At 38.9% G+C, this 19587-nt stretch overlaps 1 protein-coding gene across 1 annotated transcript in view; it reads right to left on the bottom strand.

Moving 5' to 3' along the window:
• PI4K2B (phosphatidylinositol 4-kinase type 2 beta) overlaps positions 1-19587 on the bottom strand; it is a 99454-nt gene that overhangs the window by 62052 nt on the left and 17815 nt on the right. The window contains exon 2 of the mRNA XM_073602473.1: positions 336-490. Coding sequence (XP_073458574.1) covers positions 336-490 — 155 coding nt within the window. The remainder of the gene's footprint in view (positions 1-335; positions 491-19587) is intronic.

The raw sequence follows: 19587 nt of genomic DNA, 5'->3' as shown, positions 1-19587 counted from the left end.
TAGTGGTCACCAGAACTAGTGTCCTCACTGGAAGATTTCCCCTCCATTACAGTTTTTTTTTCACTTAAACAGTAAACATGACAAATTTAGGAGGGGGCACAGACAGCAATGAAAACCTTTAAAGGGTTACTCTTTAAGGAGGACAAATGGAGCAGCTAGAGATCCATACACCTTGAAAAAAAACTGCAAATTGCAGAATAATAGGTCATTGCCCTCATGATTTTAGTTAATCTTGTACCTTTTAATAAAGATTTCAAGTCACGAGTGACTTGCATTCTAATCCTGAGACATTATATGTATATTAAGCTACCGCTAAGATAATTGACAACACTCACCCCCTTTGGATCTTTAACAAAGTAACTCCCACTTGAGCCTTGTGATATTCTTTCTGGAAAAACACCATTTTCAATGGCTTGTTCTGCTCTGTGAATAATGTCAGCAAATTCAATATCATCCAAAATGACATTTAGCTCTTCAGTACCACAATGACCTAGAAAAACAAAAAAAAAAATAAAAGATTTTACAAAACGAAAGATACTAAAATACTGACACATACTATAAGTAAATAAGGGGTTCTTTAAAGGAGTGTTCCAGGACTCCAGTCCTCAAGAAACCCCAACAGGTCATGTTTTCAAATTATCCTTTATTATTTACAATTGCGCTTCATTTTACACTTTGTAAAGTCTTGCCTAAGACAGAGCCCACACTGTATGTGATGATGTGTTCATAAACTGTTCGCAAAATTCAGACCTGCCAGTAATGATATGCAGAGAAAGCGCAGACAGGGTACAAGACCGTTTTTAGAACCATTAGTCACCTGGAACCCACCCAACATCATAAGTATTCACGTACAAAAGGAGGTTTCTTTATTTTATAAAAATTATTGTAAAAAAGGTAAAAAAACAAAAAAAAAAAAAAACAACTATTGCTAAAATTACACCACATACAGTATCTCACAAACGTGAGTACACCCCTCACATTTTTGTAAATATTTTATTATATCTTTTCATGTGACAACACTGAAGAAATGACACTTTGCTACAATGTAAAGTAGTGAGAGTGTACAGCTTGTATAACAATGTAAATGTGCTGTCCACTCAAAAAAAAAACAAAAAAACACACAGCCATTAATGTCTAAACTGCTGGCGACAAAAGGGAGTACACCCCTAAGTGAAAATGTCCAAATTGAGGCCAATTAGCCATTTTCCCTCCCCGGTGTCATGTGACTCGATGTTACAAGGTCTGAGGTGTGAATGGGGAGTAGGTGTGTTAAATTTGGCATTATCGCTCTCACTCTCTCATACTGGTCACTGGAAGTTCAACATGGCACCTCATGGCAAAAAACACTTGAAGATCTGAAAAAAAGAATTGTTGCTCTACATAAAGATAGCCTAGGATATAAGAATTAAAAAAACAGGAAAGTTGCGCTAAATTAATAAACTTGAGAGACAATGCGATACGTATTCACAAGGACATAAACTAGTGCTCCACAGCACGTGGAGCCTACAAATAGCAAAGAACTAATTCCACCCTGTGCAGATACACAAACTGATGCATAGTAAAAATATTGAATAATTGTGAAATAAATCAAAAAATAAATTGAAACAATACAAACTGAATAATAAAATCAAAACATGATATTAACATATGAAAATAATGAAGTCCAAAAACTATTGGTGACCCTATGCAAAATAGTGAGATAAAAAGGCCATAAAATGATCCAATGGTAGTATCTCCAAAGGTGATGTGAGTAAAAACACCCCAAGGGAAAGTGATCATAGTAGAAGTGCCTCCACCATAGCAAACACTGCCGCTTACCAGATGAGTTTCAGGAGGCGAAGTCAGTAGTCAGGAATCACAGCTTGCAGGCAAAGTACCATGGGAGATGTAGTCCTTAGATGTTGAAAGTTAACAGCAGAGAAGACGCTGCAAAGCATGCAAGGAATTCAGGAAGTAGTGGAAAGAGATGGTCAGCACTCACAAGAAAGGAGATTTTTGCAAATAAGGGTTTTTTGCACTATTGCGAGCCTTTATCATTTCTATGTGGATTCTGCTGCTGGGTTCGATCTGATCTTATGTGGAGATCACCATCATTTGGATTGAAGAGTCCGGTTCACTCCTCAAAGATCCCGGGCTGGGGTAACCGTCATCTGCTGATTGCGGTCCCCTGTGATCAAGGGACCAATAACATCTGGTAAGCGGCAGCGTTTGCTATGGTGGAGGCACTTCTATGATCACTTTCCCTTGGGGTGTTTTTGCTCACATCACCTTTGGAGATACTACCATTGGATCATTTTATGGACTTTTCATCTCACTATTTTGCATAGGGTCACCAATAGTTTTTGGACTTTAGTTATTCATTATTTTCATATGTTAATATAAGGTTTTGATTATTCAGTTTGTATTGTTTCAATGTATTTTTTATTGATTTCACAATTATTCAATATTTTTACTATCCATCAGTTTGTGCATCTGCAAGGGGTGGAATTAGTTCTTTGCCATTTGTAGGCTCCACGTGCTGTGGAGCACTAGTTTATGTCATTGTGAACACATATCACATTGTCTCACGATTTTATTAATTTAGCGCAACTTTCCTGGTTTTTTAATTTTGTTTTATGTCAAATAACATTTTCTAGTCGCAGCTTAGCGCACCCTTTTTTTCTTTATAGGATATAAGAAGATTGCCAAGACCCTGAAACTGAGCTGCAGCATGGTGGCCAAGACCACACAACAGTTTAAAAGAACAGGTTCTACTCAGAACAGGCCTTGCCATAGTTGACCAAAAAAGTTGAGTGCACGTGCTCATCGTCATATCCAGAGGTTGTCTTTGGAAAATAGACGTATGAGTGCTGCCAGCATTGCTGCAGAGGTTGAAGGGGTGGGGGTCAGCCTGTCAGTGATCAGACCATAAGACCATACACTGCACACTACATCAAATTGGTCTGCATGGCTAAAGATGATGCACAAGAAAGCCCTCAAACAGTTTGCTGAAGACAAACAGACTAAGGACAAGGATTACTGGAACCTTGTCCTGTGGTTGGTTCAGATGGTGTCAAGCGTGTGTGGCAGCAACCAGGTGAGGAGTACAAAGACAAGTGTATTTTGCCTACAATCAAGCATGGTGGTGGGAGTGTCATGGTCTGGGGCTGCATGAGTGCCAACCTGTACTGTGACATACTGAAGTAGAGCATGATCCCCTCCCTTTGGAAACTGGGCCGCAGGGCAGTATTCCAACATGATAAAGGACCCCAAACACACCTCCAAGACGACCACTGCCTAGCTAAAGAAGCTGAGGGTAAAGGTGATGGACTGGCCGAGCATGTCTCCAGACCTAAACCCTATTGAGCATCTGTGGGGCATCTTCAAACAGAAGATGGAGGAGCACAAGGTCCCTAACATCCACCAGCTCCGTGATGTCATCATGGAGGAGGACTCCAGTGGCAACCTGTGAAGCTCTGGTGAACTCCATGCCCAAGAGGGTTAAAGTGTTAATAAATCCACAACAGTAAAATCATTCTGCATATGCAGCATAGCATGCTTGTTATAATCACTGTGGAACCTAAGGGGTTAATCATCTGCATTCTGTAAAAAGGCTGTTATATCCTGTATGCACAGATCCTTCCCCTCCTGCACTTTCCATCTGGGGAAGGCCAGCTAACACAGGCAGGGTAGCCGACCTGCACATGCTCAGTTGTGTCTTTTATGCTGGAGAGAACATTTACTTGTTCTCAGAGCTAGCCAGGTCACATGACATTGACATCACACATGTGGGCGTGTATACAGGCTGTAGTAGAAATTTCCTCCTACCCGAACTCTCAGCACTGGAGAAGCTGTGCAGTTTATCATAACCGTGGTATACAGATCATCCAAAAAGGTATATAGTGGCATTATTTTAATGTAGAAAGATAATTAGATAATTTATAGCTGTGGGCGCTGTTGGGGGGCAGATGAACTATTTTCAGATTACTGGGTTTAGAAACACTTTAAGGCACTGCTGGAAAAAGGTGGCCACACAAAATATTACCACTTTGGGCCCAATTTGGACATTTTCACTTAGGGATGTACTCACTTTTGTTGCCATGGTTTAGACATTAGTTATTATGAGGGGAGTTATTTTGAGGGGACAGCAAATTTACACTGTTATACAAGCTGTACACTCACTACTTTACATTGTAGTCATTTCTTCAGTGTTGTCACATGAAAAGATAGAATAAAATATTTACAATTTTATTATGTGAGGGATGTACTCACTTTTGTACACACACACACACAGTGCTCAGCATAAATGAGTACACCCCTTTTGAAAAAGTAAGATTTTAATCATTATCTCAATGAACACAAGGATAATTTCCAAAATTTCGACAAATTGAGTTTTTTAGCTCATTACATGAAAGTAAGGTTGATAATATAATAATAAATATTAGATGACAAAATCTTCAGTTAAACTCAAATTAGTTGATGCAAAAATGAATATACCCAACAAAAACTACTACATCTAGTATTTTGTATGACCTGCATGATTTGTAAGGACAGCACAAAAGTCTTCTAGGCATGGAATGAACAAGTTAGCGAAATATTGCAACATATATCCTTTTCCATTCTTCAAGAATGACCTCTTATGCCCCATACACACGATCAAAAATTCCGTCAGAAAAAACTTGGATGGTTTTTCCAAACGGAATTCCGCTCAAGCTTGCTTTGCATACACACGGTCACACAAAAGTTCTCTGAATTTTTGACCGTCAAGAACGCGGTGACGTACAACACTACGACGAGCCGAGAAAATGAAGTTCAATGCTTCCGAACATGCGTCAAATTGTTTCTGAGCATGCGTGATTTTTTGCTCGTACAAATTGCATACAGACGAACGCATTTTCGGAACTTTTTCCAACCGAAAAATAGAGAACCTGCTCTCAATCTTTGGCTGGAATTCTGCCAGCAAAAGTCCAATGGAGCATACACACTTTCAGAATTTCTGACGAAAAGCTCACATCCGACTTTTGCTGGCAGAATTTCTGATAGTGTGTATGGAGCATTAGAGCATGGATACTGGATGGAGAGAGATGCTCAATTTGTCTCTTCAGAATTTCTCATAAGTGTTCAATTGGGGTCAGATCGGGAGACATACTTGGCCACTGAATCGCTTTAACCCTGTTCTTCAGAGATGCAACAGTGGCCTTAGATGTGTGTTTTGGTTCATTGTCATGTTGGAAAAGTGCACGATGATCAAGGGCACAGAGTGATGGTAGCATCTTCTCTTTCAATAAAGAGCAGTACATCTGTGAATTCACAATATCAATGCAATGCAGCTCCTCAACACCAGAAGCACTCATGCAGCCCCACAGAATGACACTGCCACGTTTCACTGTAGGCACCATGCATTTTTCTTTGTACTCCTCACCTTTGCGACACAAAACAGTTTTGTAGCCATCAGTTCCAAAAACATTCATCTTGGTCTCATCACTCCAGAGTTCAGAGTCCCAGTAGACTTTTTTTTTTAGCATGGGCCCTGGCAAATTCTAGGAGGGCTTTTTTGTGCATGGGCTTTTAGGACAGGCTTCCTTCGTGGAGGACACCCATAAAAGCTATTCCTCTGCAGTGTAGGTCGTATTGTGTCACGGGAAACAATCACCCTAGTTGGCTTTCTACCTCTTTAGCTAACTGCAGTGACATTGCATGGCAATTTTCTTCAACTCTTTTCATAAGAAGACGCTCTTGATGAGGTGTTAAAGTGATTGTAAAGTCTTGTTTTAAAAAACAAAACAAAACAAAAAAACAACAAACATTTTATGCTTGCCTCCTCTGTGCAGATGGTTTTACACAGAGCAGCCTGGATCCTCCTTGCTGTTCCTGGCCCCTCTCTCCTGTCGAGTGCCCCCACAGCAAGCAGCTTGCTATTGGGGCACTTGAGCCGAGTCACAGCTACGTGTGTTCATTCAGACACAGAACCCCAACCCGGCCTTGCCCCCTCTCTCCCCTGCTTGGCTAACTGACTTTGATTGGCTCCCATGACTGTCAATGGCTCCGCTGCTGTGTCTCAGCTGATCAGGAGGAATGTCCTGGACAGCTAAGACACTCGTGAACATCGCTGGAGAGAGATAGGGTTCAGGCAAGTAATTAGTGGGTGCTGGGGAGGCTGCTACACACAGAAGGTTTTTTTCTCATGCACAGAATGCATGAATTTAAAAAACCTTCTGCCTTTACAACACCTTTAACTTCCATGGACGGCCTGGACATCTCTGTGAGATGGTTGCAGTTCAATCTTTGCATCACCTTTGCTACAGTATTCTGACTGATAAGTAAATCAGTGCTGATCCTTCTTGAAGCCTTTACTTTTCTTGTGTAAAGAAATTATTTTCCCTCTCAGGCCTTGTGACATTTCTCAAAAGATTCAGTCTCCAATCCTAGTTGGTGCCTTCTGAGCGGAAACGCGTCGGACAGGAGCCAGCTGTGGGTCGTCAGGGTGCACGGACCATGCTGATATGATATTGTTTGCTTATACACAAGCGATTACTCTGCAAGTGCAAGACATTTTATATTAAATTGTGAAAAAATTATTAGACCCCCGGGCTTATGGTGAAAATGAAAAATGAGGAGCTGTAGCCTCCATCAATAAATTCACCCTAAGGTGAATTTAGAAGAAATGTGAAAAAGAGGGGATAGGTATGGCGCTGCTCTTATTAAGAGGTGACCTACAACCTCTAAATACTTGAGGGGTTTGTGTCACGGGTGCATTTAGTGCAAAAAGTGACAATAAAATTTCAGAAAATAAATATTTGTATATTCACAAAAATCCACAAAAAAAAAAATCCTACCGTATAAACTTCCTAACCGCTTATACATAATGCATATTGTTATGTACAAACGAAAATAAAATAAACACAATCCTGTGCTAAACCTGCAATTCAAATTGACATTTCTGTTCAAAAAAATCCAACATATATGACTGGTGTATATTGTTGCTGTGAAACTGGGTTCAGAAATATGCATATACCGTCCTTAAACCCCGATGTATAACAAAGTTCAATAAAGTGACAATGTGCTCCTTCAAATTGTTCTGTGCTTCTTGGAAAACAGTGCCCCATAAGAAACACACTTGCCGCTATTATTCACCCCACAAAGGAGGTATTTCACCTTCACAGTATGAGCCACTGTGCAGCCTGTGGAGTAGGAGGAAACTTCCTGTCCTGTGTTCTCCAAGTGCCTCCTTGTCTTGGAGAAAAAAAACCTGTCACTACCTATTGCTATCATAGGGGATATTTACATTCCCTGAGATAACAAAAAAAAAAAACAAAAAAAATGATAAAGCACTCGTCCCCCCCCCCTGCTCTCGCGCAAAGGCGAACGCAAGTGTCGGTCTGGCGTCATATGTAAACAGAAATTGCACCATGCATGTGAGGTAGCCGCAAAAGGTCAGATCGAGGGCAGTAATTTTAGCAGTAGACCTCATCTGTAAATCTAAAGTGGTAACCTGTAAAGGCTTTTAAAAATGTATGTAGTTTGTTGCCGCTGCACGTTTGTGCACAATTTTAAAAGCATGTCGTGTTTGCTATCCATGTACTCGGCCTAAGATCATCTTTTTTATTCCATCAAACATTTAGGCAATATAGTGTGTTTTAGTGCATTAAAATTTAAAAGTGTGTTTTTTCCCAAAAAGAAAAAAAAAAAAAAATTTTTTTCATGTAAACAAAAAGTGTCAGAAAGGGCTTTGTTAGAAGAGTGGGTGATGTGTGACATAAGCTTCTAAATGTTGTGCATAAAATGCCAGGAAAGTTCAAAACGCCCCAAATGACCCCATTTAGGAAAGTAGACACCCCAAGCTATTTGCTGAGAGGCGTGTCGAGTCCATGGAATATTTTATATTGTGACACAAGTTGCGGAAAAGAGACAATTTTCTTTTATTTTTGCACAAAGTTGTCACTAAATGATATATTGCTCAAACATGCAATGGAAATATGTGAAATTACACCCCAAAATACATTCTGCTGCTTCTCCTGAGTACAGGGATACCACATGTGAGACTTTTTTGGAGTCTAGCCGCGTACAGGACTCCGAAAACCAAGCACCGCCTTCAGGCTTTCTAAGGGCGTAAATTTTTGATTTCACTCCTCACTGCCTATCAGTTTCAGAGGCCATGGAATACCCAGGTGGCACAACCCCCCCCCCCCCCCCAAATGACCCCATTTTGGAAAGTAGACACCCCAAGCTATTTGCTGAGAGGTATAGTGAGTATTTTGCAGATCTCGCTTTTTGTCACAAAGTTTTGGAAAAAAAAAAAAAAAAAAGAATATTATATGTATATATATATATAAAACAAATGAGAGTTGCAAAATACTCGGGGGTCCTGTACGTGGCTAGGCTCCCAAAAATCTCACACATGTGGTATCCCCGTACTCAGGAGAAGCAGCAGGATGTATTTTGGGGTGCAATTCCACATATAACCATGGCAAGTGTGAGCAATATATCATTTAGTTACAACTTTTTGTAAAAGTTTTTTTTTTGTCATTTTTCAATCACTTGGGAGAAAAAAATTAAATATGGCCTCAACATGCTTCTCAGCAATTTCCTTGGGGTATCTACTTTCCAAAATGGGGTCATTGGGGGGGGGGATGGGGTTTGTACTGCCCTGCCATTTTAGCACCTCAAGAAATGAGATAGGCAGTCAAACTAAAAGATGCGTAAAATTCCAGAAAATGTACCCTAGTTTGTAGAAAATATCATTTTTTTTCAAAATTTTCGGTCTTTTTCCATTTATATCGCAAAAAATAAAAATCGCAGAGGCAATCGAATACCATAAAAAAAAGCTCTATTTGTGGGAAAAAAAGGATGCAAATTTTGCTTGGGTACAACATTGCATGACCGCACAATTACCAGCTAAAGCAGCGCAGTGCCAAATTGTAAAAAGTACTCTTTAGGCAGCCAAATGGTCCGGGGCTGAATTGGTTAAAGGCATATACTGTCACACAGACTGCACCATATGGATTCTGAAGTACACTGAGTATTTGGAAGATACACCTCAGAACGAAATTACCTCACCAGTTGCACTGAAACAAATAGAAAAAAAATGCTTCACAAAGCATTGAAAAGCACCTCTGACTATATTACCAAGGAAATGAGAGAGCGGAGGGGACAGGAGGCGGAGCCTAGCGGAGCAGACATGCATTGTTAGAGCTCCACACCGCTGAGGAGAGAAGAGAAGGACAAAGCGGAGCCTGCAGGCTCAAAAGGTATCCATTTGAACCTTTTTGCCCCAGGGAACAAACTGTGAAAGTTTGGGCAGGAAATATGGTACTGGGAGGAAGCCGTGGCAGAAATAAAAATCACCTCACAAAGAGCTCACAGGCACTCACTGCAACTAAAGCAGCTCCAGTCACCTCACAAGATACAGCATCAGGGCGCTCTCACAGACAGAAAATGTCACAGCAAGACTCTCCATTTGAGTCAGATACAGAACAAATCCTCTCACAAACTTCTCCACAAGCCTCCTCAGCATCCCCAGTAATATTATTACAATTTGAAAAGATGCTTCATAAGGCTTTAAAACAAACCTCAGACCAAATAACAAAAAGCCTAACCGAAGAAATAAGAGAGCTGGGAAACCGCACCGCAGCCTTAGAAATAAAAATTGATGAAATTGAAATTACAACCCAAGAAAATATAACAGAATTGGAACAATTAAAAGAAGAGAATTTAATACTTCAAACTAAGCTCGAAGATTACGAAAATAGAGCCAGACGTTCAAACTTGCGCATAAGGGGAATACCTGAAACTGTGATAGACCTGCAATCTACTATTACTGCTCTATTACAAGAACTAAAGCCAGATATCCCTATTGAACGTTTAGAACTGGACAGAGTACACAGAGCCCTCACAGCCAAAAAGAAAGATGGACCCCCACGTGATATAATCACAAAATTTCATTATTACAGAACGAAAGAACAAATACTAATTGCTGCAAGAGAAAAAAAGGAACTTAATTTTCAAGGACACAATTATCAAATTTTTGCTGACCTATCCCAACTTACTATTACTAAAAGACGATCCATGAAACCCCAACGCCACAACATTATGTATCAATGGGGCTTCCCCTTTTCAGTCAGATTTAACTACCAAGGTACAATTTACAGAAGCAGATCAGCAGATGAACTACAACAAACCCTTTTAAAATTAAATCTGACAGAACCCACAAGCAGCAACACCCCCACACGCAGAAGAATGGCATCATCTTCACCTTCAGGCAGCACCCAGAAAATTTCAGAACAAAATGGGAATCATCATTCTCACAAAAGAGGCCGTTATGCCACATCATCCATGGACCAAGAAGATTCAATGGACTGACATCCTAATTCCTGATATCTCTTCATTTATTATACTAAGAGATGGTTCTCTATAAAAAAAACCTATATTTATAACTGAATGTAACTGCATTCTGATAGTCACACACTGTGTGGGATCATGTTACATTCCAGTTATATTTCTTATTACTTCTGATTCATATAGCCTTAGAATATATAAGTGAAATAAGGAAATTCTTGTTCAGTTATATATTTTCAGGTAATAACAATAGATTTATTACTTTTTAGGACAAATATGTTCAATAATCCAGAAGTAATGGAAGCTTTTTCTTTCTTTTCTTAAAACAAATATATTAGTACCTAACTAGTTCCTAGAATTATGTTTTTATTTATTCTAATCTGAAGCAATATAACCTCAATTTTATGAGTTAACATATCTAAACAGTTACATATGAATAAAATATGTAATTGTTTACTCTAAAAGGGTTAAAATCCCAAAATAATTCAAATTATCTTCATCAATACCAAAGTTATTAACAGTACCTTTCTAACTGAATTATTTAGCCTAGGGCAAGACTAACCATATACAACCACCCTTGGAATAAATAATTTCAACAAAAACTATATTCTGCACACCAATTAATGAATCATCATTTTGATGTCTTTAGACATAGCACTTCTCTCCTGTAAGCGGAAGATCCGTGTACCCCCATTAGCCCTCATTCTCCCAACCATATTATGTGGGAGTGTGACGAAGGCACTTATTCCCCTGAGAGAGATATTTATTCTCTTTCACGGGTAAATTGTGATTACTTGCAAAAAATAATTTATACAATGTATCATCCAATCTCATATGTTTTTTGTTTACTCTTTACTCCACTGGTTTCTTTTCTATCGTTTCATCTCTTCAGTCCACACAGGTTGATCTGCGCAGTCAGCTCTGCATAACAAAAAGTAAGTCAAAACTATTTGATCTGTTGCCATGGCACCACTGAATATACTTTCCCTGAATGTTCAGGGAATAAATGTCCCTCAAAAAAAGGACCAAAGCCTTCCGTACTTTCCATAACAAGAAGGCTCACATAGTATGCCTCCAAGAAACACACTTAACCAAAGATTCTACTCCAAAATATATTTCTCCTTTTTATCAACAAATTTACACGGCTTCTGCCTGTACCAAACAAAGGGGTACTCTAATTGCATTTCACCGATCCACACCATTCACCTTATCTTTAGAAATTAAAGACCCAGAAGGTAGATACCTGATACTCATGGGTTATATAATGGATACAGCAATCACGGTGATTTCCTACTACGCTCCTAACAAACAACCTACACCATTCCTCTCACATATATTACAAGTGATTAATACACACAAAATAGGAACAGTGATAATGTGCGGGGATTCGAACCAGGTCCTCCTCCCATTTCTAGATAAATCACCTTTTACACCATCCAAAATAACCTCTAGATTACCTTTTTCTCAACTTCTTTCCAAATACAATCTGGTAGATTCGTGGAGAGAAAGTAACCCAATGAAAAAGAAATTCACTTATTTCTCGCACCCTCATCAAACCTTCACCAGAATAGATCATATTTTTCTAACAATAGGAATGATACCAGAAATTATTGCATCAGATATAATTCCGATTCCGTGGTCTGACCATAATGCAGTATACACTACTATAGCCTCAGCCATACCAAAAGCGCATGACCCAACTTACCGGACATAATGCTCAAACACCCACTACATCAGATGGCCATTGAACAAGCTTTAAAGGAATACATATCAATTAATAATACAACAGACATTTCCCCAATAACACTGTGGGAAGCTCATAAGCCTGTCTTGCGTGGTACAATACAAAGACAAATGGCACTATTTAAACGGGAACGCAAAAATCTAGCAAAAAAAACTAGAACTCAATTTTAATGCAGCCTACATATCATTCCAAGATAATCCATCTCAGAGTACAAAATCTCATCTGGAAAAATCTAGATTGGAATACGATCTATTTCTCACTGAGTCAGTTGATAAATCCCTCAAACGCTCCAAACACAATTTCTACATGAATACAAACAAACCAGGTACATATTTGGCTCGGGCATTAAATTCAACTAAAAATCTTTCAAACCAATACGTTTGAAATTATCAAAAAATGTTTATACTTGTAATCCAGTTAAAATAGTCTATAAATTTCACTCACATCTCGCAACTTTATACAAGACAAACAATGAATTTAATCCTACAGAGGCTGAATCCTTCTTCTCAAAAATAACCTTACCTGAGTTGTCTCAGAATCAAAAAAGCAGTTTGGATGAGCCTATAACTATAGATGAAGTTGCTAACGCCATAAAAGACCTAAAACTTAACAAAAGACCAGGCCCAGACGGCTACTCGGCTTTATACTATAAAACATTCTCAGAAATACTCTCTCCCGTTCTCACTGAAACTTTTAACAAACTTCTAGAAGGACATTCTTTTCGGCAAGAAACACTAATGGCAATTGTTTGTATGATCCCAAAACCCCTTTCTGATGATACTTCCTGTGTGAATTATCGGCCTCTCTGTTAAACCTTGATATTAAATTATTAGCAAAAATAATAGCAAAACGCCTCAATAGCATTATAGGAAAATTAATACATAGAGATCAAGTAGGCTTCATGCCAAATAGACAGGCAGGCGATAATATACGCAGGGCAGTGTTATTGGCACATATTGCTAAAAAACGGAAAATCCCTTTATGTTTTCTATCTCTCGATATTAAGAGGGCATTTGACACAGTATCCTGGCAATATATGCAATATTCATTACAAAAATGGGGTTTTGGACCCCACTTTTTAACATGGATCAAAGCATTATATAATAAACCCAAAGCCTATATAAAATACGCTGGATACAAATCTGATGCCTTTAATATCGAAAGAGGTACCCGACAGGGTTGCCCATTATCTCCCTTATTATTTGCCCTTATACTCGAACCCATGGCCCAATACATCAGAACAAACCAAACTATAACTGGCATTGAAGTAGGAGGTATTACACACAAATTATGTATATTTGCAGACGATATATTACTTTTTCTATCATCACCACAGGTCTCTGGTCCTAACTTAATACCAGCTCTTGATGGATTTGCAGCCCTATCCGGCCTTATGATTAATCCTAAGAAATGCCTAGTGCTTAATATTTCGCTCACAAACATGGAATTGATCCCGGCTAGGGCTGCACTCCCATTCACATGGGCAGAAAAATCAATTCCATATCTTGGAATTCATTTAACAGCATCTCATTCTGACTTATTCTCAACCAATTATCCTCCTGTATTAAGACAGATCACAAATCTAATAAAACAATGGTCGCAACTTCCTTTATCCTGGATAGGGAAGATTAATGCAATCAAAATGACTATTCTACCCAAATTGCTTTATCTATTCAGAGTCCTCCCTATTCCAATTCCTTCCTATTTTTTGAGAATAGTACAAAAAAGAGCAACTTCATTTATATGGGGCTCTTCTAAACCACGTCTACATCTTCCCAAAAATAAAGGAGGCCTGGGATACCCTAATTTTACTAACTACTACAGAGCAGCACATTTGGCCAGTCTGTCCAAATACCATGCAAAACAGGAAATCCCATTATGGGTATTTATAGAGGCTTCAGAAAATGACCCTCTATTAATATCAAACTTGTTATGGCTTGATCCTAAAGACTGCTTTAAAATTCATAATCCCATAACTAAACACTTCTTATCTCTCTGGGATAAACTAAAAAACAAATATCAGTTACAATCTCCACACAATCCTCTCCTTTCTTTTATCAGAAATCCGGCCTTTTATTCGGCATGGATCTACCCAAATTCTTTTAAAGCTTGGACAACATCAGGCATTCAGACACTAAATGACTTCATAGCATCTAAATCATTCCTTTCATTCCCATCGCTTAGAGAAAAATATGATCTACCAAACTCTGAGATATTTAGATATCTCCAAATCAAAAATTTCTATACACCATTCCTAAAGGGGGATACACCATTATCCCAATTATCCATTTTTGAATCAATCTGTACAAAAGATCCATTTGCTAAAGGTACAATTTCATCACTTTATAATCAATTATATGGAGTAGTAAATCTTAATAGACCCTCTTACGTTAAGAGGTGGGAGGAGGACCTGGGACGAACTTTAGAAGACACGGATGGTCTAACATATGGCTCACATCTAAGTCATCCTCACCCAACATCTTAGCACTGGAGACAAATTATAAAGTCCTAACTCGCTGGTACCTTGTACCCGCTAGAGTGGCAAAATATTCACCTAATACCTCAGCTCTTTGTTTTCGAGGATGCCCAGAAATAGGCACACATTTACACATATGGTGGACGTGCCCAGTAATCCAAACCTTCTGGAAGGAAGTCTTCGTGATTGCATCTAAAATATTTTAAAAAATAATACAACCAGATCCATATATAACTTTACTTAATCTAAAACCGGAATGGTTAACAATCTCTCAATTCAAACTTATGATCCAACTAACAACGGCTGCAAAACAAACAGTGGCCAAAGCATGGAAATCTCCTACGTTGGTACTAGCAGAAACAATTCACAGAATGAATAATACAATGTCCCATGCTAAGATGGTAGCCATCGATCAAAATCAAATTCCAAAATTTGAAAAACTTTGGCATCCTTGGATAAAACAACAATTCCTGTCAAATTTCAATGACTCTGTCCTGTTTCCATGGTAACAGATTAAATGACTTACAGAGACACCCATTCTAAGGCTTCAAAGAGAACTAAAAAGAACAATAAACTGACGAGCGGGACAACCTTGTGGACCATACCTCTGCCTTTCTACCCTTTTTCTTCCCTTTTCTCCACCTTACGATTAAAGCTCATTATCAGAATTTATTTGACCTATATACACTCTACCTGTAAACAATATATATAGTAGGTATAAATCATTTAAATACCTAAAAAAGTAACTAAGGAAATGATATATATCTTTAATTTAGGTTTACGTGAACCCAATGTTTAATATTTGAAATTTCATGATATTTACCTATATAATCCCTACTGTAAAACAATGAGCTTACTTTATAGATCCTTGTAAACTTACTTTATGTATCTTTATAATATTGTATACTCAACAAACTTCTTTTGACAAGGAAATGAGAGAGCTGGGTCAGCGCTTATCCACATTTGAAACCAGAGTAGATGACTTAGAAATTAACAATGTAGAATGCTATAAATGAAAATGACAACCTTAACCACTTCCCGACCGCCGCACGACTATGTACGTCCTAAGTTTGAACGGGGATATCGTTGTTATGGCAGCAGCTAGTTGCCATAACCCCGGTATCCCCGTTTTCGTGTGGCAGCCGGCTTTCAGATAAAAGTGGTCCCTGCGGCGTGAGATCACTTTTAATCGGTGGCGAGAGAGGGGCGCCCCCCCTCCCGCCGCGATCCGGTGCCCTCCACCGCTTACCGGAGCCGTCGGTAGCGGCGGAGGCGATTGCGTCCTGTTCTCTGGTGTGTCTGGAGACGAGTGAGGCCAAGATGGCGCTCACTCGTCTCCATGACACTGCTGGGCGGAAGCGACGTCAAAACGTCACTTCCGTCCACGCCTCTTAAAAAGGCATATTTTTTCAAATGTCATTTTTCTAAATGACCTTTTTTTTTTTATTGCATTTTAGTGTAAATATGAGATCTGAGGTCTTTTTGACCCCAGATCTCATATTTAAGAGGTCCTGCCATGCTTTTTTCTATTACAAGGGATGTTTACATTCCTTGTAATAGGAATAAAAGTGACACAATTTTTTTTTTTTTTTTAAACAGTGTAAAAATTAATAAAATATTGTAAAATAAATAATAAAAATAAAAAAAAAAAAATTTTTAAACCCCCCTGTCCCGACGAGCTCGCGCGCAGAAGCGAAAGCATACGCGAGTAGCGCCCGCATATGAAAACGGTGGTCAAACCACACGTGAGGTATCACAGCGACCGGTAGAGCGAGAGCAATAATTCTAGCCCTAGACCTCCTCTGTAGCGCAAAATATGCAACCTGTAGAATTTTTTAAACGTCGCCTATAGAGATTTTTGAGGGTAAAAGTTTGACGCCATTCCACGAGCAGGCGCAATTTTCAAGCATGACATGTTGGGTATCAATTTACTTGGCGTAACATTATATTTCACAATATAAAAAAAAATTGGGATAACTTTACTGTTTTATTTTTTTATTCAAAAAAGTGAATTTTTTCCAAAAAAAGTGCGCTTATAAGACCGCTGCGCAAATACGGTGCAAAAAAAAGTATTGCAATGACCGCCATTGTATTTTCTAGGGTGTTAGAAGAAAAACCATATATAATGTTTGGGGGTTCTAAGTAATTTTCTAGCAGAAAAACCTGTTTTAAACATGTAAACACCTAAAATCCAAAACGAGGCTGGTCCTTAAGTGGTTAAAGAGGAAAAATGCAACATTGCAGACAAAATTGGAAGACTACGAAAATCGTGCTAGATGCTCTAATTTGCGTATTAGTGGTATTCCTGAAACTGTAATTGACTTACAAGCTACAATAACAGCACTTTATTAGAAACTACAACCAGCTATCCCGATAGATCGTCTGGAAATGGACAGGGTTCATAGTGCCCTAACACCTAAAAAAATCTGATGGTCCACCCCGCGATATCATGGCAAACTTTCATTTCTACAGAACAAAAGAACAACTACTATCTGCAGCAAGGAATAAAGAAACTCTTAACTTCTAAGGACATAACTACCAGCTTTTTGCAGACTTGTCCCAACTTACAATAAATAAAAGAAGCGCCTTAAAACCCTTACTACAAGTATTACAACGCATTTAAATTACATATCAATGGGAATTGCCCTTTTCAGTGCGTTTCGCATTTTAAGGCTCTTAAATTTACTTGTCGTTCTGCTAACGAACTCCAAACTACCCTTCAAGACATACATCTGCTGAACTCGACACAGAATCAAGAAACCACTCGACGAAGACCGGCATCATCTTCTCCAAATAAATCTTCTGCATTGCCAAGGAGAAATGAACACCAGAGCTCACATAAAAGGGGCCGATATCGATCGCCTGATCAAGCCCCTGATGACTATGGACTGAAGATTACTATATACTCATATTTCTCTCTCTAATTGATGGATAAGTTTACCAATCCTTACTGTCCATTTCACATCTAATTAATTCTTATTATGTTTAGACACACTCGGTTATTATATGATATGTGAAAATGAGCTATCTTTTCCATTTTCATAACTTCATACTTCTAGGATCCATTCTTCATCTAGCTCTTGATCATTAAGACATCTAAACAATCTTATTATCTTTATTTTAATTATACTTTAATTGTCTTTAACAAGTTCTTAATATTAAATATTGTAACAACTGCTTCACTCCAGTTCCAAGATAAATGGCTTAACCACTTCGCTACCCGGCCATTGTCAAATGACATCCACAGATGGGATCTCCCATCCTGGGTGGACGTCATATGACGGCCTGGGCTTCCCGGCCGCCTAGGGGGCGCGCGCGCCCGCCGGGTTGCTCGGGACCCAGTGCGTGTGCCTGGCGGCCGCGATGTCCGCCGAGCACCAGCGATTGCCCGTTAACCGGGCCGGACCGTGGATCTGTGTGTATAAACACACAGATCCACGTCCTGTCAGATGAGAGGAGACCGATCTGTGTTCTCAGTACAGCGGAACACTGATCGGTCTCCTCCCCCTGTACGTCCCCGCCCCCTACAGTTAGAATCATTCCCTAGGAAACATAATTAACCCCTTGTGTCCCCCTAGTGGTTAACCCCTTCCCTGCCTGTCACATTTACACAGTAGTCAATGCAATTTTATAGCATTGATCGCTGTATAAATGTGAATGGTCCCAAATATGTGTCAAAAGTGTCCGATGTGTCCGCCATAATGTCGCAGTCACGAAAAAAAAAAAAAAAAAAAAAAAAAAAAAAAAAAAATCGCAATCGCCGCTATTACTAGTAAAAAAAATAAATACAATTTTTTTTCTTTTTTAAAAATGCCATAAATCCCGTATTTTGTAGACGCTATAACTTTTGCGCAAACCAATCAATATACGCTTATTGCGATTTTTTTTTACCAAAAATATGTAGAAGAATACGTATCGGCCGAAACTGAGGTAAAAATTTGTTTTTTTTTTTTAAAAATTGGGATATTTATTATAGCAAAAAGTAAAAAATATTGTGTTTTTTTTCAAAATTGTCGCTCTTCTTTTGTTTATAGCGCAAAAAATTTAAACCGCAGAGGTGATCAAATACCACCAAAAGAAAGCTCTATTTGTGGGGAAAAAAAGGACGTCAATTTTTTTTGGGTACAACGTCGCACGACCGCGCAATTGTCGTTTACAGTGCGACAGCGCTGAAAACTAAAAATTGGCCTGGGAAGGAAGGGGGTGAAAATGCCCTGTATTGAACAGGTTAATGGTCAAAATGGATACATTTTCAATATCCATGTTTCTTTTCCATTAATTTGTCCCCCAGTTCCTGCTAGTGCTAAAATATCCTCGTTACTTATATACTTATGCTGAGAATCCCCCGTGGGTTACCATCGAAGCAATAGATTGTGACTCTCTCTCCATATACAATATTGTATGGTTACGTCCCATAGATTGTAAAACTTTAAAAAACCCAATCACTAAACATTCTCTAGCTATCTGGGATAGACTCAAAATCTCTCACGGTCTGCAATCAAAACATAATCCACTTCTATCTTTTCTCAAAAACCAAGATTTCTATCCAGCATTGACTTATCCCAGATCTTTTTGGGCTTGGTCCAAAGCAGGTATAATAGAACTTTTACAACAGCTTACCTGTAAAATCCCTTTCTTGGAGTACATCACGGGACACAGAGCACCATAGTAATTACTATGTGGGTTATAGACCACCTTCAGGTGATGGACACTGGCTTACCCTAAACAGGAAGTTGCCGCACTATATAACCCCTCCCATACTTGAAACACCTCATTTTTTTGTAGCAAAGCAATATACATATACCCCAGAAGAAGAGGGGAGGGACCTCTGTGTCCCGTGATGTACTCCAAGAAAAGGATTTTACAGGTAAGCCGTTATAAAAATCCTATTTTCTTTATCGTACATCATGGGACACAGAGCACGATAGTAATTACTATGTGGGACCTCCCATAGCAATGCTATTTAAGGGGAGGGAGACACAACCTGTAGGGTGCCAACTAACTTAAGGACTTATACTGCTGCCTGCAGCACACTGCGCGCAAAGGCGATATC

Source organism: Aquarana catesbeiana, linkage group LG10 (assembly GCF_042186555.1).
Source record: "Aquarana catesbeiana isolate 2022-GZ linkage group LG10, ASM4218655v1, whole genome shotgun sequence".
NCBI lineage: Eukaryota > Metazoa > Chordata > Amphibia > Anura > Ranidae > Aquarana > Aquarana catesbeiana.
Note: the sequence above shows the minus strand (reverse complement) of the source record. Positions and strands in the feature narration are given on the sequence as shown.